This window comes from Pseudophryne corroboree, chromosome 1 (assembly GCF_028390025.1).
Source record: "Pseudophryne corroboree isolate aPseCor3 chromosome 1, aPseCor3.hap2, whole genome shotgun sequence".
Taxonomy (NCBI): domain Eukaryota; kingdom Metazoa; phylum Chordata; class Amphibia; order Anura; family Myobatrachidae; genus Pseudophryne; species Pseudophryne corroboree.
Window position 1 is genome coordinate 776,524,743 of NC_086444.1, and position 27,264 is coordinate 776,552,006.

Consider the following 27,264-nt stretch of genomic DNA (forward strand, 5'->3'; position numbering starts at 1 on the left):
GGCTCGTCTCCCGCTATTTAGTGAATCTTGGCAGGGGTTAAATATCTCCATATAGCCTCTGGGGGCTATATGTGAGGTATTTTTCGCCAAAAAAGGTTTTCATTTGCCTCCCAGGGCGCCCCCCTCCCAGCGCCCTGCACCCTCAGTGACTGCCGTGTGAAGTGTGCTGAGAGGAAAATGGCGCACAGCTGCAGTGCTGTGCGCTACCTTTAGAAGACTGCAGGAGTCTTCAGCCGCCGATTCTGGACCTCTTCTTACTTCAGCATCTGCAAGGGGGCCGGCGGCGCGGCTCCGGTGACCATCCAGGCTGTACCTGTGATCGTCCCTCTGGAGCTGATGTCCAGTAGCCAAGAAGCCAATCCATCCTGCACGCAGGTGAGTTCACTCCTTCTCCCCTAAGTCCCTCGTTGCAGTGATCCTGTTGCCAGCAGGACTCACTGTAAAATAAAAAAACCTAAGCTAAACTTTCTCTAAGCAGCTCTTTAGGAGAGCCACCTAGATTGCACCCTTCTCGGCCGGGCACAAAAATCTAACTGGAGTCTGGAGGAGGGTCATAGGGGGAGGAGCCAGTGCACACCACCTGATCGGAAAGCTTTACTTTTTGTGCCCTGTCTCCTGCGGAGCCGCTATTCCCCATGGTCCTTTCAGGAACCCCAGCATCCACAAGGACGATAGAGAAACAACTTTTAGTGTTAGATAACGTAGTTCTACAGATTCCAAAGGCTCAAATGGAGATTTTTGAAGGGCCGTAAGGACCAAGTTTAAATCCCAGGGAGGAACAAAAGGTGGTTGAATCCGAAGTACTCCCTGAAGTAATGTTTGAACCTCTGGAATGATCGCTAGTTTCTTTTGGAAAAGAACAGACAAGGCCGAAACCTGACCCTTCAGTGAAGAAAGCCTCAGACCCTTATCGAGACCCTCCTGAAGGAAAGATAGCAGGCGAGGAAGTTTAAACAAATGCGGAGTCAAGCCCCGCTTTTCGCACCAAGCAATGTAAATACGCCATACCCTATGGTAAATGCCAGAAGTCATCGGTTTCCTAGCCCGAATCATCGTCTGTACCACAGAACGAGAAAGACCTTTAGCTTTTAAAATGTTGGATTCAAGAACCAAGCCGTCAAAGCAAGCAGACTTAAATCTGGGTGGCGACAAGGTCCTTGAATAAGAAGATCTGGTCGCAGGGGGAGACGAAAGGGGTCTCCGACGACCATGCTGCGCAGAAGAGTGTACCACTGTCGACGCGGCCAATCTGGAGCCACCAGAATTATTGCGAGACCTTCTCGCCGAATGCGTTGAAGTAGACGTGGAATCAGTGGAATTGGCGGAAACACGTAACCCAGTTGAAACTGCCACGAGGCTGTTAGAGCATCGATCAGAAATGCTTGAGGATCCTGAGTCCGCGAGCCGTAGTGAGTAAGCTTCTTGTTGAGACGAGACGCCATTAGGTCTACGTCGGGCATTCCCCAGCGGGCCACTAGAGAGAGAAACACTTCCTGGTGAAGTTCCCATGCTCCCGGATGAATCGTGTGGCGACTCAAAAAATATCTGCTTCCCAGTTCTCGACTCCTGGAATGTGAATTGCGGATATTACTGGAACCCAACGTTCCGCCCACGTGAGAATCTGAGCAACTTCTCTCATGGCGGACCAGCTGCGAGTTCCTCCCCGTTTGTTGATGTAAGCCACTGCCGTGGCATTGTCGGACTGCACACGAACTGGATGACCCTGTACCATGGTCTGAATCTGAAGGAGTGCATACCGGATTGCCCTCAACTCCAGAATGTTGATCTGTAATTTCGACTCCTGACTGTTCCAGCGCCCTTGGAAGTGATGAGTCTGGAACACTGCTCCCCAACCGCTGAGGCTTGCGTCCGTGGTGACCATCATCGAAGACCAAACCGTGAACGGCGCTCCTTTTCTCAAATTGTGACTGTGAAGCCACCAGTGAAGCGACTGACGAGTCTTCACAGACAAGCGGATCAACTGCAATTCGAGACGTGGATCCATCCGAGTCCAACAGCTGAGAATCTGAGCCTGAAAAGGTCGCATGAAATCTGGCGTATGGGACTGCCTCGAAGGAAGACACCATCTTGCCTAACACCTGCATGTATCTGAGGACCGACACTACCGGTAAGTGCAACAGGGTCCGGATTCTGGACTGCAGATCCTGAATCTTGTCCGTAGGAAGAAACACCTTCTGGCTGTTGGTGTCGAATAAAAGTCCCAGAAAAATCATTTTCTGGGACGGGAGTAAAGACGACTTTGGAAAGTTTATTATCCATCCGAATGACTGCAGAGTCTCTATCGTTAGACGCAGGTTCTGATTGAGAATCGCCTCTGACGGGGCCTTGACCAACAGATCGTCCAAGTATGGCGTGATGTTGACCCCCTGACAACGGAGAACCGCGACGACATGACCCATGACTTTTGTAAATACCCGAGGATAGACCAAATGTAAGAGCCTGAAACTGAAAATGCCACGGACCGACTGCAAATCTCAGAAGAGATTGATGACCTATCCAAATAGGGACATGTAGGTAGGAGTCTTTTATGTCTATTGAAGCCAAATATTCCCCTGGCTCCATGGCGGCGATAATTGAGCGAATGGATTCCATTTTGAATTTTTGGATTGAGAGATACGGGTTGAGGGCTTTTAGATTCAGAATGGGTCGGAACGAACCGTCCGGTTTGTCCATGAGAAAAAGACCAGAGTAAAACCCCGTCCCCTCTGTGGAGGGGGAACCGGAAGGATTACTCCATTTTGTAAGAGGGTTGCTGTTGCCTGAAGAAGAGTTTGACGTCTGGAGGGATCGTCTGGGAGAGGTGTGATGAACAGCCGGAATGGAGCTGTTTCTTCGAGATCCAACATATATCCTCTGGATATGACCCCCATTACCCACCGATCCGGTTTCGACAGGAGCCACACTTCCCTGAACTGTAACCGAGCCCCAACCTTCATCGATCCCTCCGGAAGACCTGAAGCGTCATGCATCAGGCTTGTCGGCAGGCTTACTGGCAGGTCTGCGAGTAGCCTGAGATCCTCTACCTCTGAATGACCCTCTTCGTGGAAATCTGGAGAAAGAACGAAAGGATTGGAAACTACCTCTGCCCTGCGTACGAAAGGACCGAAACCTCGTTGGTTTCGGTTTGTGAGGAGCAGATGGAAGAAAGGGGCTCTTTCCTCCTGTAGTATCTGAAATAATCTTCTTTAACTCAGACCCAAAAAGAAACTCCCCTTCAAAAGGGAAGTGCCGTCAAGGTCTGCTTTGAGTCCGAATCAGCATTATAAACCCTAAGCCAAAGAGACCGTCTTGCTGACACGGTCAAGGCAGTAACACGGGACTGTAGCGCAACAGAATCTAACAAGGCCTCACCCACATAAGTAAGAGCCTCCGAAATCTGTCCTGCTAATTGAATGGCTTCCGACGTATCGTCCGACTGCATTCCAGATACGACCTGTGCTAGCCATTCATCCACGGCTTTAAGGACCCAGGCTCCCGCAAGAACCGGACTGAGAGAGACACCGGATAAAGAAAAATAAGATTTTACACCTACCGGTAAATCTATTTCTCGTAGTCCGTAGAGGATGCTGGGACTCCGTAAGGACCATGGGGTATAGATGGGCTCCGCAGGAGACATGGGCACTTTAAGAAAGACTTTGACTCTGGGTGTGCACTGGCTCCTCCCTCTATGCCCCTCCTCCAAACCTCAGTTAGAGAAACTGTGCCCAGAGGAGATGGACAGTACGAGGAAAGGATTCTAGTTAATCCAAGGGCAAGATTCATACCAGCCACACCAATCACACCGTATAACTTGTGATAACTACCCAGTTAACAGTATGAACAAACATAGTCCCAGTCCAAACCGATGAAACTATAACATAACCCTTATTAAAGCAATAACTGTATAAAAGTCTTGCAGGAGAAGTCCGCACTTGGGACGGGCGCCCAGCATCCTCTACGGACTACGAGAAATAGATTTACCGGTAGGTGTAAAATCTTATTTTCTCTAACGTCCTAGAGGATGCTGGGACTCCGTAAGGACCATGGGAATTATACCAAAGCTCCCAAACGGGCGGGAGAGTGCGGATGACTCTGCAGCACCGATTGAGCAAACAGGAGGTCCTCCTCAGCCAGGGTATCAAACTTATAGAACTTTGCAAAGGTGTTTGAACCCGACCAAGTCGCTACTCGGCACAACTGTAAAGCAGAGACCCCTCGGGCAGCCGCCCAAGAAGAGCCCACCTTCCTAGTGGAATGGGCCTTAACCGATTTTGGTAACGGCAATCCTGCCGTAGAATGCGCCTGCTGGATCGTGTTAAAGATCCAGCGAGCAATAGTCTGCTTAGAAGCCGGAGCGCCAACCTTGTTGGCTGCATACAAGACAAACAGTGCTTCTGTCTTCCAGGACTCGGAATCCTCCAAGTCACGCGTAACCACAGGCACAATAGGTTGGTTCATATGAAAAGATGAGACCACCACATGAAAAACCAGATAGGGGCTTTTATGTGACAAAGCCGCTAGTTCCGAAACTCGCCTTGCTGAAGCTAAGGCTAACAACATGACCAACTTCCAAGTGAGGTACTTCAACTCCACCGTGTTGAGAGGTTCAAACCAATGTGACTTAAGGAAACTTACCACATTAAGGTCCCAAGGCGCCACCGTAGGCAAACGGGGGCTGAATATGCAGTACTCCCTTTACAAAAGTCTGTACTTCAGGAAGAGAAGCCAATTCTTTTTGAAAGAAAATGGATAAGGCCGAAATTTGAACCCTTGTGGACCCTAATTTTAGGCCCAAATTCACTCCAGTCTGAAGGAAGTGAAGGAGACTGCCCAAATGGAACTCCTCCGTAGGAGAATTCCTGGCCTCACACCAAGAAACATATTTTCTCCATATGCGGTGATAATGTTTCGATGTCACGTCCTTCCTAGCCTTGATCAGGGTAGGAGTGACCTCATCCGGAATACCTTTTTCCGCTAGGATCCGGCGTTCAACCGCCATGCCGTCGAACGCAGCAAGTCTTGGAACAGACAGGGCCCTTGTTGCAGCAGGTCCTGCCGTAGAGGAAGAGGCCACGGATCTTCTGTGAGCAACTCCTGCAGATCAGGATACCAAGTCCTTCGTGGCCAATCCGGAGCCACGAGGATTGCTCTCACTCCTCTTTGTCTTATTATTCTCAACCCTTGGGTATGAGAGGAATAGGAGGAAACACATAGACCGACCTGAACACCCAAGGTGTCACCAGGGCATCTACCGCTACCGCCTGAGGGTCTCTTGATCTGGCGCAATACCGCTTTAACTTTTTGTTGAGACGGGACGCCATCATGTCTATTTGGGGCAGTCCCAACTGACCCACGATCTGTGCGAAGACTTCCTGATGAAGTCCCCACTCTCCCGGATGCAGGTCGTGTCTGCTTCCCAGTTGTCCACTCCCGGAATGAACACTGCTGACAGTGCGCATACATGACCTTCCGCCCAGCGAAGAATTCTGGTGGCTTCTGCCATTGCCACCCTGCTCCTTGTGCCGCCTTGGCGGTTTACATGAGCTACTGCTGTGACAATGGTCGACTGAATCAGGACTGGCTTGTCGCGAAGCAATGCCTCCGCTTGACGTAGGGCGTTGTATATGGCCCTCAATTCCAGGACGTTGATGTGAAGACAAGTCTCTAGACTTGACCAGAGACCTTGAAAATTTCTTCCCAGTGTGACTGCTCCCCAACATCGGAGGCTTGCGTCCGTGGTCTCCAGGATCCAGTCCTGAATGCCGAACCTGCGGCCCTCTAGGAGGTGAGCACTGTGCAGCCACCACAGGAGAGATACCCTGGCTCTGGGAGACAGTACGATCCTTTGATGCATTTGTAGATGAGACCCGGACCACTTGTCCAGTAGGTCCCATTGAAAAGTCCTCGCATGGAACCTGCCGAAGGGGATGGCCTCGTAAGACGCCACCCTCTTCCCCAGGACACGTGTGCAGTGATGCACTGAAACAGTCATTGGCTTTAATAGGTTCTTGACCAGAGCCATGAGCTCCTGAGCCTTTTCCATCGGTAGAAAAACCCTTTTCTGGTCTGTGTCCAGAATCAGGCCCAAATAGGTCAGACGCGTTGTAGGAACCAGCTGCGACTTCGGAATATTGAGAATCCAGCCGTGTTGCTGTAACGTCCTCACAGACAGTGAAACGCTGTCCAGTAACTTCTCTCGAGAGCTCGCCTTTATGAGGAGATCGTCCAAGTATGGGATAATTGTGACACCCTGCTTGCGCAGGAGCACCATCATCTCCGCCATTACCTTGGTAAAAATCCTCGGGGCCGTGGAAAGCCCAAACGGCAACGTCTGAAATTGGTAATGACAGTCCTGTACCGCAAATCTCAGGAACGCCTGATGAGGAGGGAATATCGGAACATGAAGGTATGCATCCTTTATGTCCAGGGAAACCATCCAATCCCCCCCCTCCAGGCTGGCGATGACTGCTCTGAGCGATTCCATCTTGAACCTGAACCTTTTTAAGTACAGGTTCAGGGATTTTAAATTCAAAATGGGTCTGACCGAACCGTCCGGTTTCGGGACCACAAACAGGGTTGAGTAATACCCCTTCCCTTGTTGCAGAAGGGGAACCTTGATTATCACCTGCTGTAGACACAATTTTTGAATTGCATTTAACACTAACTCCCTCTCTGAAGGAGAAGCTGGTAGGGCCGATTTGAAAAACCGGCAAGGAGGCACCTCTTCGAACTCCAGCTTGTATCCCCGGGAAACAATCTCTATTGCCCAGGGATCCACCTGTGAGTGGACCCAGATGTGGCTGAAAAATCGAAGACGTGCCCCTACTTGAGCTGACTCCCCCAGGGAAGCCCCAGCGTCATGCGGTGGATTTTGCAGACGCAGGGGAAGACTTCTGCTCCTGGGAACTAGCTGTGTGCAGCTTTTTTCCCCTGCCTTTACCTCTGGCAAGAAAGGACGAACCACGTACCTTTTTGTTTTTATTGGAACGAAAGGACTGCATTTGGTAATGCGGCGCCTTCTTAGGCTGCGGGGGAACATAAGGCAAAAAATTCGATTTACCTGCTGTAGCAGTAGAGACAAGGTCCGAGAGGCCTTCACCAAACAACTCCTCCCCCTTGTAAGGCAACGACTCCATATGCCGCTCTGAGTCGGCATCCCCCGTCCACTGCCGGGTCCACAAGAGTCGCCTAGCAGAAATAGACATAGCATTTATTCTGGAGCTTAGTAAACAAATGTCTCTTTGAGCATCCCTCATATATAACGCAGCATCCTTGATATGCCCTAGGGTCATTAAAATAAGAATTTACTTACCGATAATTCTATTTCTCATAGTCCGCAGTGGATGCTGGGACTTCCGTAAGGACCATGGGGAATAGCGGCTCCGCAGGAGACTGGGCACAAAAGTAAAAGCTTTAGACTAGCTGGTGTGCACTGGCTTCTCCCCCTATGACCCTCCTCCAAGCCTCAGTTAGGATACTGTGCCCGGACGAGCGTACATAATAAGGAAGGATTTTGAATCCCGGGTAAGACTCATACCAGCCACACCAATCACACTGTACAACCTGTGATCTGAACCCAGTTAACAGTATGATAAACGTAGGAGCCTCTGAAAAGATGGCTCACAACAATAAACAACCCGATTTTTTTGTAACAATAACTATATACAAGTATTGCAGACAATCCGCACTTGGGATGGGCGCCCAGCATCCACTACGGACTATGAGAAATAGAATTATCGGTAAGTAAATTCTTATTTTCTCTGACGTCCTAGTGGATGCTGGGACTTCCGTAAGGACCATGGGGATTATACCAAAGCTCCCAAACGGGCGGGAGAGTGCGGATGACTGCAGCACCAAATGAGAGAACTCCAGGTCCTCCTCAGCCAGGGTATCGAATTTGTAAAATTTTGCAAACGTGTTTGCCCCTGACCAAGTAGCTGCTCGGCAAAGTTGTAAAGCAGAGACCCCTCGGGCAGCCGCCCAAGATGAGACCACTTTCCTTGTGGAATGGGCTTTAACAGATTTTGGCTGTGGCAGTCCTGCCACAGAATGTGCAAGCTGAATTGTACTACAAATCCAACGAGCAATCGTCTGCTTAGAAGCAGGAGCACCCAGCTTGTTGGGTGCATACAGGATAAACAGCGAGTCAGATTTTCTGACTCCAGCCGTCCTGGAAACATATATTTTCAGGGCCCTGACTACGTCCAACAACTTGGAGTCCTCCAAGTCCCTAGTAGCCGCAGGCACCACAATGGGTTGGTTCATGTGAAACGCTGAATCCACCTTAGGGAGAAATTGAGGACGAGTCCTCAATTCTGCCCTGTCTGAATGAAAAATTAGGTAAGGGCTTTTATATGACAAAGCCGCCAATTCTGAGACACGCCTGGCTGACGCCAGAGCTAACAGCAGGACCACCTTCCATGTGAGATATTTTAATTCCACAGTGGTGAGTGGTTCAAACCAATGTGATTTTAGGAACCCTAAAACTACATTGAGATCCCAAGGTGCCACTGGTGGCACAAAAGGAGGCTGTATATGCAGTACCCCCTTGACAAACGTCTGAACTTCAGGCACTGAAACCAGTTCTTTCTGGAAGAAGATCGACAGGGCCGAAATTTGAACCTTAATGGATCCTAATTTTAGGCCCATAGACAGTCCTGCTTGCAGGAAATGCAGGAAACGACCCAGTTGAAATTCCTCTGTGGGGGCCTTCTTGGCCTCACACCACGCAACATATTTTCGCCAAATGCGGTGATAATGTTTCGCGGTTACATCCTTCCTGGCTTTGATCAGGGTAGGGATGACTTCATCTGGAATGCCTTTTTCCATCAGGATCCGGCGTTCAACCGCCATGCCGTCAAACGCAGCCGCGGTAAGTCTTGGAACAGACAAGGTCCCTGCTGGAGCAGGTCCTTTCTTAGAGGTAGAGGCCACGGGTCCTCCGTGAGCATCTCTTGCAGTTCCGGGTACCAAGTTCTTCTTGGCCAATCCGGAGCCACGAGTATAGTTCTTACTCCTCTCCTTCTTATGATTCTCAGTACTTTGGGTATGAGAGGCAGAGGAGGGAACACATACACCGACTGGTACACCCACGGTGTTACCAGAGCGTCCACCGCTATTGCCTGAGGGTCCCTTGACCTGGCGCAATATCTGTCCAGTTTTTTGTTGAGACGGGACGCCATCATGTCCACCTTTGGTTTTTCCCAACGGTTTACAATCACTTGAAAGACTTCTGGGTGAAGTCCCCACTCCCCCGGGTGGAGGTCGTGTCTGCTGAGGAAGTCTGCTTCCCAGTTGTCCACTCCCGGAATGAACACTGCTGACAGTGCCACCACATGATTTTCCGCCCAGCGAAGAATCCTTGCAGCTTCTGCCATTGCCCTCCTGCTTCTTGTGCCGCCCTGTCTGTTGACGTGGGCGACTGCCGTGATGTTGTCCGATTGGATCAATACCGACTGACCCTGAAGCAGAGGCCTTGCTTGACTTAGGGCATTGTAAATGGCCCTTAGTTCCAGGATATTTATGTGAAGAGACGTTTCCATGCTTGACCACAAGCCCTGGAAATTTCTTCCCTGTGTGACTGCTCCCCAGCCTCTCAGGCTGGCATCGGTGGTCACCAGCATCCAATCCTGAATGCCGAATCTGCGGCCCTCTAGAAGATGAGCACTCTGTAACCACCACAGGAGAGACACCCTTGTCCTTGGAGATAGGGTTATCCGCTGATGCATCTGAAGATGCGATCCGGACCATTTGTCCAGCAGATCCCACTGAAAAGTTCTTGCATGGAATCTTCCGAATGGAATCGCTTCGTAAGAAGCCACCATTTTTCCCAGGACTCTCGTGCATTGATGCACTGACACTTGGCCTGGTTTTAGGAGTTTCCTGACTAGCTCGGATAACTCCCTGGCCTTCTCCTCCGGGAGAAACACCTTTTTCTGGACTGTGTCCAGAATCATCCCCAGGAACAGTAGACGTGTTGTTGGAATCAGCTGTGATTTTGGGATATTTAGGATCCACCCGTGCTGACGTAGCACTACCTGAGATCGTGCTACTCCGACCTCTAACTGTTCCCTGGACCTTGCCCTTATCAGGAGATCGTCCAAGTAAGGGATAATTAAGACGCCTTTTCTTCGAAGAAGAATCATTTCGGCCATTACCTTGGTAAAGACCCGTGGTGCCGTGGACAATCCAAACGGCAGCGTCTGAAACTGATAATGACAGTTTTGTACCACAAACCTGAGGTACCCTTGGTGAGAAGGGTAGATTGGGACATGGAGATAAGCATCTTTGATGTCTAGAGATACCATATAGTCCCCTTCTTCCAGGTTCGCTATCACTGCTCTGAGTGACTCCATCCTCGTTCGGGCACAAAAATCTAACTGAGGCTTGGAGGAGGGTCATAGGGGGAGGAGCCAGTGCACACCAGCTAGTCTAAAGCTTTTACTTTTGTGCCCAGTCTCCTGCGGAGCCGCTATTCCCCATGGTCCTTACGGAAGTCGCAGCATCCACTAGGACGTCAGAGAAAATGGTATCCTTATCTAGGGTCTCCATCTCCGTAGATAAGGAATCTTCCATGCTGCGACAGCACTACAAACCCAGGCCGATGCCATAGCCGGTCTAATAATAGTACCAGAATGTGTGTAAATGTACTTCATGGTAACTTCCTGCTTACGATCAGCAGGATCCTTGAGGGTAGCCGTATCCTGGGATGGCAGTGCTACCTTCTTTGATAAGCGTGTCAACGCCTTGTCTACTTTAGGCGAAGATTCCCATCGTATCCTGTCCTTTTGTGGGAAGGGATACGCCATAAGAATCCTCTTGGAAAATTGTAATCTCCTGTCTGGAGATTCCCAAGCCTTTTCGCACAATTCGCTTAGCTCATATGAGGACGGAAAGGTGACCTCAGGTTTTTTCTCTTTATACATGTGTACCCTCGTGTCAGGGACAGGGGGTTCCTCTGTGATATGCAAAACCTCTTTAATAGCAATAATCATGTAACGAATACCCTTAGCCACTTTTGGCTGTAACTTTGCATCCTCATAGTCGACACTGGAATCTGAATCCGTGTCGGTATCTGTGTCAGTGATCTGGGATAATGTGCGCTTTTGAGACCCGGAAGGTCCCGGTGCCACTGGGACAGGCACGGTCTGACTACCTGACTGTTCCCTAGCCTCAGCTTTGTCTAATCTCTTATGTAATAAATTTACATTAGCATTCAAGACATTCCACATATCCATCCAGTCCGGTGTCGGCGTTGCCGACGGCGACCTGACAATCATGCACTCCCCCTCCTCCTTCGGTGAGCCTTCATCGTCAAACATGTTGACACATGCGTACCGACACACTCCACACACACAGGGAATCTCTTTTCTGAAGACAGGTTCCCCTTTTAGGCCCTTTGGAGAGACAGAAAGAGAGAATGCCAGCACACACCCCAGCGCTATATGACCCAGGATAAAACACAGAATGTTTACCCAGTAGCGCCGTTATAGTATATATGCGCGCCAATTATGTGCCCCCCCTCTACTTTAAAACCCTCTTTCACCGTGTGTCAAGCAGGGGAGAGTCCGGGGGAGCTTCCTCTCAGCGGTGCTGTGGAGAAAAAAATGGCGCTGGTGAGTGCTGAGGGAGAAGCCCCGCCCCCTCGGCGGCGGGCTTCTGTCCCGCTCAAAATATGTAAAACATGGCGGGGGCTCTTTAATATACATGTACAGTGCCCACCTGTACATGTATATAGTTCATTTTGCCATAGGAGAGGTTTATATTGCTGCCCAGGGCGCCCCCCCTGCGCCCTTACAGTGACTGGAGTATGTGAGGTGTATGGGAGCAATGGCGCACAGCTGCAGTGCTGTGCGTTACCTCAGTGAAGCTCACGAAGTCTTCTGCCGCCTTTGAAGCCTTCTTTCTTCTTTTTTCCGGCTCTGTGAGGACGGGGGCGGCGCGGCTCCGGGATGAACGCCCAGGACGAACCTGTGTTCCAATCCCTCTGGAGCTAATGGTGTCCAGTAGCCTAAGGAGCAGAGCCCATCATTTAAGTAGGTCTGCTCCTCTCTCCTCAGTCCCTCGATGCAGGGAGTCTGTTGCCAGTAGTGCTCCCTGAAAATAAAAAACCTAACAAAGATACTTTCTTAGCAGGAGACTCAGGAGAGCTCCCTGCAGTGCACCCATCCTCCTCTGGGCACAGTCTCAAACTGAGGTCTGAAGGAGGGGCATAGAGGGAGGAGCCAGTGCACACCCAGAGTCAAAGTCTTTCTTAAAGTGCCCATGTCTCCTGCGGAGCCCGTCTATACCCCATGGTCCTTACGGAGTCCCAGCATCCTCTAGGACGTTAGAGAAACAGATTTTAGTATTGCTTCTATCTTCCTATCTGTAGGGTCTTTTAAAGTCACAGACTGTACAGAAGGAATAACCGTAGCTTTTGCCAAATGTGAAATATGAGCGTCTACCTTTGGGGCTGTCTCCCAAAATTTTGTATCTTCCTCCGTAAAAGGATATAGAAATTTTAATTTCTTAGTAGCCTGGAAACGAGAATCCGGTTTAAGCCAGGGTTCTTTAAAAATATCCGCAAAGTGAGAGTAAGAAGGGAAGGCAGTAACCTGTCTTTTCGGTCGTTTGAAAAAGGCAGAAGAAGTCTCCTCCACTGCCGCATCCTGAATATTAAGGGTTTGACGAATGGCTTCTATCAGCAATCAAACACCTGAGCTAGTAGATAGCTCCTCGTCTTCCCAAGCCGAAACTTCGTCCCATTCAGGATCTACCTCCTCCAATGGAGATGTCAGAGAATCCAACTCCTCTCCCGGAAACGTTATAGCGGGTAACGGTTGTGGTCATTTAGTAGCAGCGGAACTGCTGGCAGAGCTTACAAACTTATTTAAAGAATGAGTTAAATCGGTAAGACACTTGCCCATATTTTGGGCCCACAGAGGCTCCACCTGAGTTTGAGCAGATTCAGCCTCCGACCTAGACTGACGCAAATCCAAAATGGCATCCACCATGTTCTTGACCCATGGGGGCATAGACTGATCTGTGGAACTTCCCTGCTGATCCTCCACTGATGCACCAGAGCACGAAGTACAGAGGGTACCTGCGTCAGCACTACCCTTAGCCAGCTTTGAGCCACACTGTGAACAGGAGAAATAAACTACCGAGGCCGTTTTACCCTTTGTAGCCTTGTCCGGTTTACTGGCCATATTTTATTCTGTTTATGTTTAATATTTAAGAGCACTAAGCATGTACTATAAATCCCCTAGAAAAGTGACCTAGCAGTTATCCCCCGATTTTAGTGACCCCAAGAATGCTGACTGCTATCCCCCACTAGGGCTAGCCCACAATATACTTGCAGTTAGATGTGTGACTGTAATGAAAAAACTTCCCCCAGAAGATAGTGGCATCCGTGTGTGCTTGAGTAGTACAGCGTCCCCCAGTATGCAGCCGGAGAAGATGGCGCCCCGGAGCCTTCAGGAAGCTGCAGAACACCACGCGCGGGCAGAGCAGGGCGGGAAGCCGTCCCTGCAAGTCTGACATAACCGCCGCGGCTGTTCCCTGGGAGATTACCGAAACCGGAAGTTCGGATCTCCCGCGCGCCGCTACACACAGCGGCTGCCGCGGCAGCGTGTGTTGGTCCCAGGGAGTGTATAACACGCTCCCGGATCTAGTTTCTGCATGTCCCCACAACCCGACCGCTCACCCTCACTCTGGGGGGGGGGGGGGTGCTCGATGCGGGCGGACGGCTGGCCGGCGGGAAGCATAAATACATAAAAGCAGAGTAACAATACAGGGGACAGCCCAATACTGTCAGTGACAGATTGTGGCTGTCCTGTACCTTATTCCTGCCGCATCCTGAAGAGAAGGATGGCCCCAGTGACCAAAGTGTGGTGACCTCCAGCGGCAGCACAGAGTGGGAATACTAAACCCACTCCAGTAGTACCTGTCACTTGTAAAAAGGGACTGGGTACTTTTGAGAACAAAAAATAAATAAAAAAAATCTAAGGAGAAAGAAAAAAACTGTCAGTACCCCACAGGCACAAAACTAAAACTGAGTTGATGGCTGAGCAGGAAAGAGATGGGAGGGGTTAGAGGGGGGAGGAGGCAGTTTTTTTTATAGATTCTGTGCCAAACTCCACTACCACACACCTCTAACCCACAAGTAACGGCACAGCGTCCCCCAGATGAAATGACAGAGAAAACTTTGGCGCTTGCAGTGTGCATCCTCTCCTGAGGGCACTTTTTTCTAAAGTGAGCTGCAGGAGGAGGCATAGAGGGGAGAAGACAGCACACCCAGTTGGAGAAATTTAAAGCGCACTGACTCCTTTGAACCCTTCTATACCCTATCGTACTAATCTGTCCCCAATATCCCTTATGGATGCTAGAGAAAAACTCATACAGCAATGTTCCAGCTGAACAGTAACTCTCCCACTCTAAATGTCCCAAAATAAAATCCAACAAGGTTGCATGTCAAAATTGTCAAGTCTTAATGCAAAGCGGAAATTGGGGCCTTGCCAGACTTCGTGCAGAAAAGCCAGCCAAGTTCAGTAACGACTTGCTTATCTAATTGCCATTTAATGTACTTGTCTATATTAGGGATTTCTAAGAAGATTATGAGCATTACACCTGGGCACAACATGGACTTACAGCATTACAAAAACCGATAGATAGGGTTGTATAAAACCAAAATACTTAAATGAAACCATGTACGCATGTGCATAACATTTCTTTTACGCTGCATTACCTACACGTTTAGGGCATTTCTCCTATTCCATTTTTGGGTCACTTAGACACTTATTTTGATACCCTTGTGTCATAACATGCTGGTTAATAATCACTGACCTATTGTTCTATGAATGAGCGCACATTATGTGGTGAAAGTTTTAATCTAGTCTAGTTTTTAGAGAAAAAAAATAAAATTAAAGTGTACCACATTATGAACAAACATAACATGTTTATTATTCCTGAAAATGAAATACGTGTAATAGCAGCATATTAGTGGAAAGCTTTAAAACATACCGTCTCTAACCAAAACCGATCAAGGTCGTTCCTTCTTTGTTGTTTGTTAAGAGTAATTAGCCATCTACCTCCACGCTTATTCTTTTCATCTTCCCACATTGGCTCAATCCCATCCTATCAAATAAAATCCATTTATCAACATAAATTTTGCGTTTAAAGTGGATAGGACACATTCACACATTAGAGGCATTCATTTGTTGACATGCAGTACTATTCATTTGTTCACTGCTAAGGACAACTGAGACAAATTTTCAGCACAGCAAGGGTTCAAATGGAGGGCAGGTTATCTATATAATAATCTGCTAAGTATACAGCCGCAGTAGGGAGCAGTGGGATGAGTGGAATATGGAGGACAGGTCCCTTTACTAGTATACTAATTATCCCTAGGGTGGGGCTTGATATCATCGCACGGAGGTGCAATAATGTCATTTAGCCATGCCCCCTCTAGGCAGTAAACTACAGAAACTTCAAAAACACAGAAAATGGGGAAGGAGCAGAAGTAGTTCTCGACAATACCCTATTATGGTACCTACAGACTCAAGACTTAATTGTTGTTCGCACCAGAAGGATAAACTTGCTGGCACAGTGATAGCCAAAGGCAGGAAATCTCTGGACCAGTTTTAGGGCAGCTTGCTTGGCATCATCAATGGAGAAGTACAATGGTTGAAGGTTTTGGGTAGTCTGCTTAAGAAAGGGTTTCTTCTGCACATTATGTGCTATTTTCCATCCATCCAGGCGTGTGTTAGGTCGCTTTTAAGTATTAACCATGATTCTGAGCCATAAAAAAAAAAATTACAAAAAAAAAAAATGGTTCTTCGTTTTTGTGCAAATGGTAATGTCCTGTTAATTCCAAAGCATTTTTACAGACATAAGGGTACATTCACTTTAAAGAGGAGTAATCACTTTTAAATGACATAACCCATAAGTATATGAAGTCCAAGAAAGGCACAAAAGCTCCTCAATCCTTTCTTCAACAAACTCAGTAGCACCCTTATTTGAAAGTCAGGATTCCCTTCCTGTTATCACGAAACAATCTCCACCTTCTCTACAGAGATACGGTATTGACAAACGTAGCAGATAAGGGAGAATACTTAAGCCCTATCTTCCCAATCCTGGTACGTGCACACTTCAGAGGAACCTGGTATTAAAGCTGGATGCCCCTTATTATCAAATATATTTTCTGCTGATCACCCCACAATGACATCCTATACTACAGAATGTGTTAAGTCCAGAGACTGGAAAGTTGGCGGTATAATGCCCAGATCTTCTCCATCCAGGTATTAGTAAATACAGGGGTCTGCTCATATGATGTGGTAGGTGGACTATTTTCAGAATGCACTACCTTGTTGGGATCCTGTAGTTTATTGAACAAACACAATACGTTCCATTCAAACTCTGCTACCACTAAGATAAAAATAAATTTCAAGTACATATTGCATTACAAAAGTCTATGACGCAAATGTAATTCTTGTGTTGCCAGGCATCGCCGAGCTCATATCACCCAGTTACGCTAGTACTGACACTAAACGTTTTCACTTGCACCTCTATGGAATTCTGGATTTGCACATCATGTTGTTGCTGGGGAAATGAATCCTCGCTATGTGTAGAATCTGACCTTTTGCCAATTTGAAAAACTGGATTTATGACTGAAAAATGTACATTTATTTTTAGTTAAGTTTCTTACCATTTAAAGAAAAACCCCACTACCATTTTGTTTACATTGCCATTGCTGCGCACGATGAAATAAGAAAGCTAAAACTATTTTCTGGAGGCTCAGTCTACAAAATGGCTGCCGCCTATGGATGATGACAACGGGCTCACTTTCAAATGCTCTTTAAGATTAGACCAAATTTACCTTAAAGAGTGAGTAGTCACAACCCGACATTAAGTTACTAGACAACTGGATATGATTGTAAAGCCTGAAAACAGGGGAAAAAAAACACAACTTAAAAACAAACATTAAAAGAGAAGCCTACATTATCACAAATTAAAATATTCAAGTTAACAGAAAGCATTGGCAAGAATATGGGGATTGCACATCAAACATCCATCTATATTTTGGAAATACAAAGAAAGGCTGTAGCTCTAACATGATGAAAGCACAGCACCTTATCCCAGGGCAATATGATCGATAACAACAAAACACCACTGCTCCCGTGCATAAGACAGTAGGTTCTCCTCTAACACAGGAGTAAACTCCTGCCAAACAGCAAATATATGGTGGAAATACCTAGTTAACATTAACTTGCTTTGTTCTTTAAAAATAAGATTTTAAACCTACCGGTAAATCTTTTTCTCGTAGTCCGTAGAGGATGCTGGGGACTTCGTAAGGACCATGGGATAGACGGGCTCCGCAGGAGACATGGGCACTTTAAGAAAGACTTTAGGTCTGGGTGTGCACTGGCTCCTCCCTCTATGCCCCTCCTTTAGACCCCAGTTAGAGAAACTGTGCCCAGAGGAGACGGACAGTACGAGGAAATGATTTTTGTTAATCCAAGGGCAAGATTCATACCAGCCACACCAATCACACCGCATAACTTGTGCATCTATTAAACAGTTAACAGTAAGAAAAAACAACGTAGCATCAGTCCAACCTGATGAAACTATAACATAACCCTTATGTAAGCAAAACTATATACAAGTCTTGCAGAAGTAGCCCGCATTTGGGACGGGCGCCCAGCATCCTCTACGGACTACGAGAAATAGATTTACCGGTAGGTTTAAAATCTTATTTTTTCTAACGTCCTAGAGGATGCTGGGGACTCCGTAAGGACCATGGGGATTATACTAAAGCTCCCAAACAGGCGGGAGAGTGCGGATGACTCTGCAGCACCGAATGAGCAAACCTTAGGTCCTCCTCAGCCAGGGTATCGAACTTTTAGAACTTTGCAAAGGTGTTTGAACCCGACCAAGTAGCAGCTCGGCACAGTTGTAGACTGTGCCGAGACCCCTCGGGAAGCCGCCCAAGACTAGCCCACCTTCCTAGTGGAATGGGCCTTGACCGATTTTGGTAACGGCAATCCAGCCGTAGAATGCGCCTGCTGAATCGTGTTACAGATCCAGCGAGCAATAGTCTGCTTCGAAGCAGGGGCGCCAAGCTTGTTGGCTGCATACAGGACAAACAGTGCTTCTGTCTTCCTGACTCTAGCCGTTCTGGCCACATAAATTTTCAAAGCCCTGACTACATCAAGGGACTCTGAATCCTCCAAATCTCGTGTAGCCACAGGCACCACAATAGGTTGGATCATATGAAAAGATGACACCACCTTAGGCAAGAATTGAGGACGAGTCCGCAATTCCGCCCTATCCATATGGAAAACCAGATAGGGGCTTTTATGAGACAAAGCCGTCAATTCCGACACTTGCCTAGCCGAAGCCACGGCTAATAACATGACCACCTTCCAAGTGAGATATTTTGACTCCACCGTTTGAAGTGGTTCAATCCAGTGCGACTTAAGGAAACTCAACACCACGTTAAGGTCCCAAGGCGCCACAGGAGGTATAAAAGGAGGCTGAATATGCAGCACTCCCTTCACAAAAGTCTGTACTTCTGGGATAGAAGCCAATTCTTTTTGAAAGAAAATGGATAAGGCCGAAATCTGAACCTTAATGGAGCCTAATTTTAGGCCCAAATTCACTCATGTCTGTAGGAAGTGAAGGAAACGGCCCAGATGGAATTCTTCCGTAGGAGAATTCCTGGTCTCACACCAAGAAAAATATTTTCGCCATATCCGGTGATAATGTTTCGCTGTCACGTCTTTCCTAGCCTTTATCAGAGTAGGAATGACCTCATCCGGAATTCCCTTTTCCGCTAGGATCCGGCGTTCAACCGCCATGCAGTCAAACGCAGCCGCGGTAAGTCTTGGAACAGACATGGCCCCTGTCGTTACAGGTCCTGTCTTAGAGGAACAGGCCACGGATCTTCTGTGAGCATTTCCAGCAGATCCGGATACCAGGTCCTTCGTGGCCAATCTGGAACAATGAGAATTGTTCTCACTCCTCTTTTTCTTATTATTCTCAACACCTTGGGTATGAGAGGAAGAGGAGGAAACACATAGACCGACTGGAACACCCACGGTGTCACTAGGGCATCTACTGCTACCGCCTGAGGGTCTTTTGATTTAGCGCAATACCTCTATCTTTTTGTTGAGGCGGGACGCCATCATGTCTATCTGGGGCAGTCCCCACTGACTTGCAATCTGTGCGAAGACTTCCCGATGAAGTCCCCACTCCCCTGGATGCACGTCGTGTCTGCTGAGGAAGTCTGCTTCCAAGTTGTCCACTCCCGGAATGAACACTGCTGACAGTGCGCTTACATGATTTTCCGCCCAGCGAAGAATCCTGGTGGCTTCCGCCATTGCCACTCTGCTCCTTGTGCTGCCTTGGCGGTTTATATGAGCCACTGCGGTGATGTTGTCTGACTGGATCAGAACTGGTTGGTCGCAAAGTAAGTTCTCCGCTTGACATAGGGCGTTGTATATGGCCCTCAGTTCCAGGATGTTGATGTGAAGACAAGTCTCTTGACTTGTCCAAAGTCCTTGGAAGTTTCTTCCCTGTGTGACTGCTCCCCACCCTCTGAGGCTCGCGTCCATGGTCACCAGGATCCAATCCTGAATGCCGAACCTGCGGCCTTCCAAAAGGTGAGCACTCTGCAGCCACCACAGGAGAGATACCCTGGCCCTGGGGGACAGGGTGATCAGCTGATGAATTTGTAGATGTGACCCGGACCACTTGTCCAATAGGTCCCATTGAAAAGTCCTTGAATGGAACCTGCCGAAGGGAATGGCTTCGTATGTTGCCACCATCTTTCCCAGGACTTGAGTGCAATGATGCACAGACACTTGTTTTGGCTTCAATAGGTTCTTGACTAGAGTCATGAGTTCCTGAGCTTTTTCTATCCGAAGAAAAACCCTTTTCTGGTCTGTGTCCAGAATCATGCCCAAGAAGGTCAGACGAGTCGTAGGAACCAGCTGTGACTTCGGGATATTGAGAATCCAGCCGTGTTGCTGTAACACTTTCAATGAAAGTGACACACTGTTCAGTAACTTCTCTCGTGATCTCGCTTTTAGGAGATCGTCCTAGTATGGGATAATTGTGACACCCTGCTTGCGCAGAAGCACCATCATTTCCGCCATTACCTTAGTGAAAATCCTCGGGGCCGTGGAAAGCCCAAACGGCAACGTCTGAAATTGGTAAGGACAATCCTGTACCGCAAATCTCAGGTACGCCTGGTGAGGTGGATAAATGGGGACATGAAGGTATGCATCCTTTATGTCCAGAGATACCATAAAATCCCCCCCTTCCAGGCTGGCGATGACCGCTCTGAGCGATTCCATCTTGAACTTGAACCGTTTTAAAGTATAGGTTCAGGGATTTTAAATTCAATATGGGTCTGACCGAACCGTCCGGTTTCGGAACTACAAACAGGGTTGAGTAGTATCCCTTCCCTCTCTGAAGCAGGGGAACTTCGACCACCATTTGTTGAAGACACAATTTGTGAATAGCATTTAACACTATCTCCCTTTCTAGGGGAGAAGTCGGTAGAGCCGATTTGAAAAACCGGCGAGGAGGCACCTCTTCGAATTCCAGCTTGTATCCCTGAGAAACAATTTCTATAACCCAGGGATCCACCTGTGAGTGAACCCAGATGTGGCTGAAAAGTCGAAGACGTGCCCCCACTGGGGCGGACTCCCTCAGCGGAGCCCCAGCGTCATGCGGTGGATTTTGCAGAGGCCGGGGAGGACTTCTGTTCCTGGGAACTAGCTGTGCTGTGCAGCTTTTTACCTCTGCCCTTACCTCTGGCAAGAAAGGACGATCCACGTACTCTTTTGCTTTTATTTGAACGAAAGTACTGCATTTGATAATGTGGCGCTTTCTTAGGTTGTGAGGGAACATAAGGCAAAAAATTCGATTTACCTGCCGTAGCTGTGGAGACCAGGTCAGAGAGCCCTTCCCCAAACAATTCCTCACCCTTGTAAGGTAGGACCTCCATGTGTCTTTTTGAGTCGACATCACCTGTCCACTGCCGGGTCCAGAGGACTCGTCTAGCAGAAATTGACATAGCGTTTATTCTGGAACCCAGTAAACTAATGTCTCTCTGAGCATCTCTCATATATAAGACAGCATCCTTTATATGGCCTAGGGTCAATATAATGGTATCCTTATCTAGGGTCTCAATTTCTGCTGATAAGGAATCTGTCCATGCTGCTACAGCGCTACAAACCCAGGCCGACGCAATTGCCGGTCTGAGTAATGTACCAGAATGTGTGTAAATGGATTTCAAGGTAACCTCCTGCTTGCGGTCAGCAGGATCCTTGAGGGTAGCCGTATCTTGGGATGGCAGCGCTATCTTTTTTGACAAGCGTGTCAACGCTTTGTCCACCTTAGGGGAGGATTCCCACCGTATCCTGTCCGTTGGCGGGAAAGGATACGCCATAAGAATCCTTTCGGGAATCTGCAGTTTTTTGTCTGGAGATTCCCACCCTTTTTCACATAATTCGTTCAACTCATGTGAGGAGGGAAAAGTTACCTCAGGCTTCTTTCCCTTATACATGTGTACCCTCGTGTCAGGGACAGGGGGTTCCTCTGTGATATGCAACACTTTTTATTGCAATAATCATATATCGAATACATTTAGCCATTTTTGGCTGTAACTTTGCATCATCGTAGTCGACACTGGAGTCCGAATCCGTGTCGGTATCTGTGTCTCCTATCTGGGATAGTGGGCGCTTCGGAGACCCTGAAGGTCCCGGCGACATAGGGGTAGACATGGGTTCACTCCCTGACTGTTCCGTAGCTTCAGCTTTGTCTAATCTTTTGTGCAATAAGTTCACACTAGCACTTAAAACATTCCACATATCCATCCAGTAAGGTGTCGGCACCGCCGATGGAGACCTCACATTCATCCGCTCCCCCTCCTCCCAAGGTGAGCCTTCTACCTCAGACATGTTGACACACGCGTACCAACACACCACACACACACACACACAGGGAACCCTCTTATCCGAAGATAGTTTACCCACCAGGCCCTTTGGAGAGACAGAGAGAAAGTATGCCAGCACACACCCCAGCGCTATATGACCCTGGAAAAAAAAACACTAAGGGGTCGACTCTATTCGGCAACTTAAGAATAGCGCCGGGAATTAGCTCCCGACGCTATTCAATTCAGCTCCAGTTAAGTCGGCGATGTCCCGGTCTCGCCGACTTAACAGGTAGTTTTGTCGGGAGAACGGGCATTCTCCGACTTAACTACCCGCGGCGATGCTGATTCCCGACAGAATCAGCCTCGCGCCGGCCGCGAGGCAGCACTTTTGTCGGGTTTCTTCTCTCATCCCCCGGGGATGAGAGAAGAATTCCCGACAATTGCGGGTCACTAGCAGCTGAATTGAATAGCGTCGGGAGCTAATTCCCGGCGCTATTCTTAAGTTGCCGAATAGAATCGACCCCTAAATGTTTATCCAGAAGCGCTATTTATACTTTATATATGCCAAATTTGTCCCCCCCCCCCCATCTCTTAAAACCCCTCTATCACCGTGTATTAGCAGGGGAGAGTCCGGGGAGCTTCCTCTCAGCGCTGTGCTGTGGAGAAAAATGGCACTGGTGAGTGCTGAGGGAGAAGCCCCGCCCCCTCGGCGGCAGGCTTCTGTCCCGCTCAAAATTCCTGAAAACTGGCGGGGGCTCTGTTATATACACGTACAGTGCCCATCTGTACATGTATATACTTATTTTGCCAATGGAGAGGTTTTATTGCTGCCCAGGGCACCCCCCTGCGCCCTTACAGTGACTGCGGTGTGTGAGGTGTATGGGAGCAATGGCGCACAGCTTTACTGCTGTGCGTTACCTCAGTGAAGATCATGAAGTCTTCTGCCGCCTCTGAAGTCTTCTTTTCTTCTCATACTCACCCGGCTTCTATCTTCCTGCTCTGCGAGGAGGACGACGGCGCAGCTCTGGGACGGACGGCGAGGGTGTGACCTGCGTACCAATCCCTCTGGCGCTAATGGTGTCCAGTAGCCTAAGAAACAGAGCCTAGAAACTCACAGAAGTAGGTCTGTTTCTCTCGTCTCAGTCCCTCGATGCAGGGAGTCTGTTGCCAGCAGGCTCCCTGAAAATAAAAAACCTAACAAATATACTTTGACAGGAAGCTCAGGAGAGCTCCCTGTAGTGCACCCATCTCCTCTGGGCACAGTATCAAACTGGGGTCTAGAGGAGGGGCATAGAGGGAGGAGCCAGTGCACACCCAGACCTAAAGCCTTTCTTAAACTGCCCATGTCTCCTGCGGAGCCTGTCTATCACATTGTCCTTACGGAGTCCCCAGCATCCTCTAGGACGTTAGAGAAATGATAATATAATCTGGTGTGTTATTGCTCTTACCCCTCTTCTCAGCCAAGGAGTTGCTCCGTACTGCCACCTTTAATAGGTAGTCTTGCTGTCCTGGTTTAGGAATGGCCAATCAGTAGTCCTGTATTGATCTTTTTGATCAATAAGGGAATGGCATCTTTGTATTTAACACAGATGATAATCACGAAATAAACTAGTTACCAAGCTGTCAAAATGACAGAACATAAAAATAAGAATTTACTCACCGGTAATTCTATTTCTCGTAGTCCGTAGTGGATGCTGGGAACTCCGTAAGGACCATGGGGAATAGACGGGCTCCGCAGGAGACTGGGCACTCTAAAAGAAAGATTAGGTACTATCTGGTGTGCACTGGCTCCTCCCTCTATGCCCCTCCTCCAGACCTCAGTTAAGGAAACTGTGCCCGGAAGAGCTGACACAACAAGGAAAGGATTTGGAATCCAGGGTAAGACTCATACCAGCCACACCGTACAACTTGTGATAACCATACCTTAGGCAGTACCCATCAATTTGCAAACTGCGTGAAGACTTCCTGATGAAGTCCCCACTTTCCCGGGTGGAGGTCGTGCCTGCTGAGGAAGTCTGCTTCCCAGATGTCCACTCCCGAAACGAACACTGCTGACAGTGCGCTTACTTGATTCTCCGCCCAGCGAAGAATTCTGGTGGCTTCTACCCTCGCCACCCTGCTCCTTGTGCCGCCTTGGCGGTTTACATGAACCTCTGCGGTCTGACTGGATCAGAACCGGTTGGTCGCGAAGCAGGATCTCCGCTTGACTTAGGGCGTTGTATATGGCCCTTAGTTCCAGGATATTGATGTGACTTGACCACAGACCTTGGAAATTTCTTCCCTGTGTAACTGCCCCCCACCCTCGGAGGCTTGCATCCGTGGTCACCAGGATCCAGTCCTGAATGCCGAATCTGCGGCCCTCGAGAAGGTGAGCACTCTGCAGCCACCACAGGAGAGACACCCTGGCCCTGGGGGATAGGGTGATTAACCGATGCCTCTGAAGATGTGATCCGGACCACTTGTCCAGTAAGTCCCATTGGAAGGTCCTCGCATGGAACCTGCCTAAGGGGATGGCCTCGTATGATGCCACCATCCTTCCCAGGACTCGAGTGCAGTGATGCACTGACACCTGTTTTGGTTTTAATAGATTCCTGACCAGTGTCATGAGCTCCTGAGCTCTATCGGGAGATAACCCTTTTCTGGTCTGTGTCTAGGATCGTGCCTAGGAGAGGCAGATGAGCTGTAGGAACCAACTGCGACTTTGGAATATATAGAATCCAGCCGTGTTGCCGTTACACTTCCAGAGAAAGTGATACGCTGTTCAGCAACTGCTCTCTTGATCTCGCTTTTATGAGGAGATCGTCCAAGTACGTGATAATAGTGACACCTTGCTTCCGCAGGAGCACAATCATATCCGCCATTACCATGGTGAATATTCTCGGGGCCGTGGAGAGACCAAACGGCAACATCTGAAATTGGTAATGACAATCCCGTACCGCAATTCTGAGGTACGCCTAATGAGGTGGATAAATGGGGACCTGAAGGTATGCATCCCTTATGTCCCGATTCACAATAAAGTCTCCCCCTTTTTAGGCTTGCACTGACCGCTCTTAGCGATTCCATCTTGAACTTGAACCTTCTCAGGTATATTTTAACACACAGAAGAGCGGTCCTCAAGCGCTGATAGGTTTTCTCAAAATAATTTCGTGAACACAGGTCTGTAGATATATGTGAGAAGAGATCACCACAGCATCATAATATTCAATAATCAGCTCTGATTTTTTCTAGAGTGATCTCCTTTACTCACCGTTAAACAGTGAGATGCATGCACATAAAAGGTATCTTTTTACTTGATATTCCACTTATTCATAATGGACTGTACTCGTATGGAACAACACTCACCTGGGTCAAAGGACCCTATATGCACAAAAAGGTTTCTTTTTCCTCAAGATGTCCTTCACGACACATCCAAATCCCAAAAATACACCGGATAAAATCCAAAAGGGTATAAAAGGATTTTATTTACTTGAAACAAGATCCATAAAATGATTAAAAAAAGATTCTTTTAATTTTTTGTAAAGTACAAAGGAATAACAAAAATAATAACAAAAAACCTGGAGGGCATACGATTTTTGTATCACTCTATACCCATCGGCGTTAGGAATGCAAAAGATAAGGAGCCGAGCTGATTCACCTCATTGTTCCCGGGAAAAACAAAATAGGGAACCTCCAATTGCTCCTTAAATTTGGATGGTATGCAGACCAAGATGGAATAAAGCCAATAGGTAAAATAAGAGTGAATGCCAGTCTCCAGGAATACCTCAACACCAACGCGTTTCGGAAATCCTTTTTTCTTCCTCAGGGTGTAGTCATACAAAATGAACTGGGTATTTATACCCTACAGTGCAAGTCACATGTAAGTTCCCACCAATCATATCCCAAATGATGTACACATTCGTATAAATCCATAATTTTCATATCTCAACATATCTTATTAAATACTTAAAAAAAAGGCATATATTGAACCAGAAATATCCCTAATTTCATAATTATAAGTCCTCTTTTATATATAAAAACAATTAATTGGTACAAGTTAAATTACGATCCGGATTCATGGAATGTTATTTTGTAAGTTGAAAACATAGTAGAACATCCATTCCATCTGATTAGTGAAGTCCATGTTTTTCCAGTAGTCGTCTACCCATAAAGCAATGCGTCCCAACGAATCCCGGCACTTCCTGTCAAAGATTCCCGCCAAGGAAATCCACCTCCTAGTTGTCATGGAGATGTTTACTGTATATCCGGAACTAGTCATCAAAACGGGTCGCAGCACTATCCGTCAGCGGAGGTGATCGTCATTCTCCCACTCGCGACGGTTGCTATGACGACCTTCATAGACCGGAAGTCGTGCGTTGTCACTTCCTATCTGTGAAACGCAACAACTGATTGCAATTCCTTTATTGAACATAATAGTAACCATCACATAAATTGGCTCAAAAGTATTCCTATCAGTCAGTTCCAACGGATAAGAAGGAACTGTACGGATATTGATACATATCAAGAATCTGGCGGGAATCTTTGACAGGAAGTGTCGGGATTCGTTGGGACGCATTGCTTTATGGGTAGACGACTACTGGAAAAACATGGACTTCACTAATCAGATGGAATGGATGTTCTACTATGTTTTCAACTTACAAAATAACATTCCATGAATCCGGATCATAATTTAACTTGTACCAATTAATTGTTTTTATATATAAAAGAGGACTTATAATTATGAAATTAGGGATATTTCTGGTTCAATATATGCCTTTTTTTTTTAAAGTATTTAATAAGATATGTTGGGATATGAAAATTATGGATTTATACGAATGTGTACATCATTTGGGATATGATTGGTGGGAACTTACATGTGACTTGCACTGTAGGGTATAAATACCCAGTTAATTTTGTATGACTCTACACCCTGAGGAAGGAAAAGGATTTCCGAAACGCGTTGGTGTTGAGGTATTCCTGGAGACTGGCATTCACTCTTATTTTACCTATTGGCTTTATTCCATCTTGGTCTGCATACCATCCAAATTTAAGGAGCAATTGGAGGTTCCCTATTTTGTTTTTCCCGGGAACAATGAGGTGAATCAGCTCGGCTCCTTATCTTTTGCATTCCTAACGCCGATGGGTATAGAGTGATACAAAAATCGTATGCCCTCCAGGTTTTTTGTTATTATTTTTGTTATTCCTTTGTACTTTACAAAAAATTAAAAGAATCTTTTTTTAATCATTTTATGGATCTTGTTTCAAGTAAATAAAATCCTTTTATACCCTTTTGGATTTTATCCGGTGTATTTTTGGGATTTGGATGTGTCGTGAAGGACATCTTGAGGAAAAAGAAACCTTTT

General features: G+C 47.5%; 1 protein-coding gene across 1 annotated transcript in view; it reads right to left on the minus strand.

The window, feature by feature from the left end:
* Positions 1-27,264, minus strand: part of EIF4E (eukaryotic translation initiation factor 4E) — a 219,534-nt gene that overhangs the window by 19,409 nt on the left and 172,861 nt on the right. The window contains exons 4-5 of the mRNA XM_063917731.1: positions 16,859-16,922; positions 15,004-15,117 (exon numbers count right to left, since the gene is read on the minus strand). Coding sequence (XP_063773801.1) covers positions 15,004-15,117; positions 16,859-16,922 — 178 coding nt within the window. The remainder of the gene's footprint in view (positions 1-15,003; positions 15,118-16,858; positions 16,923-27,264) is intronic.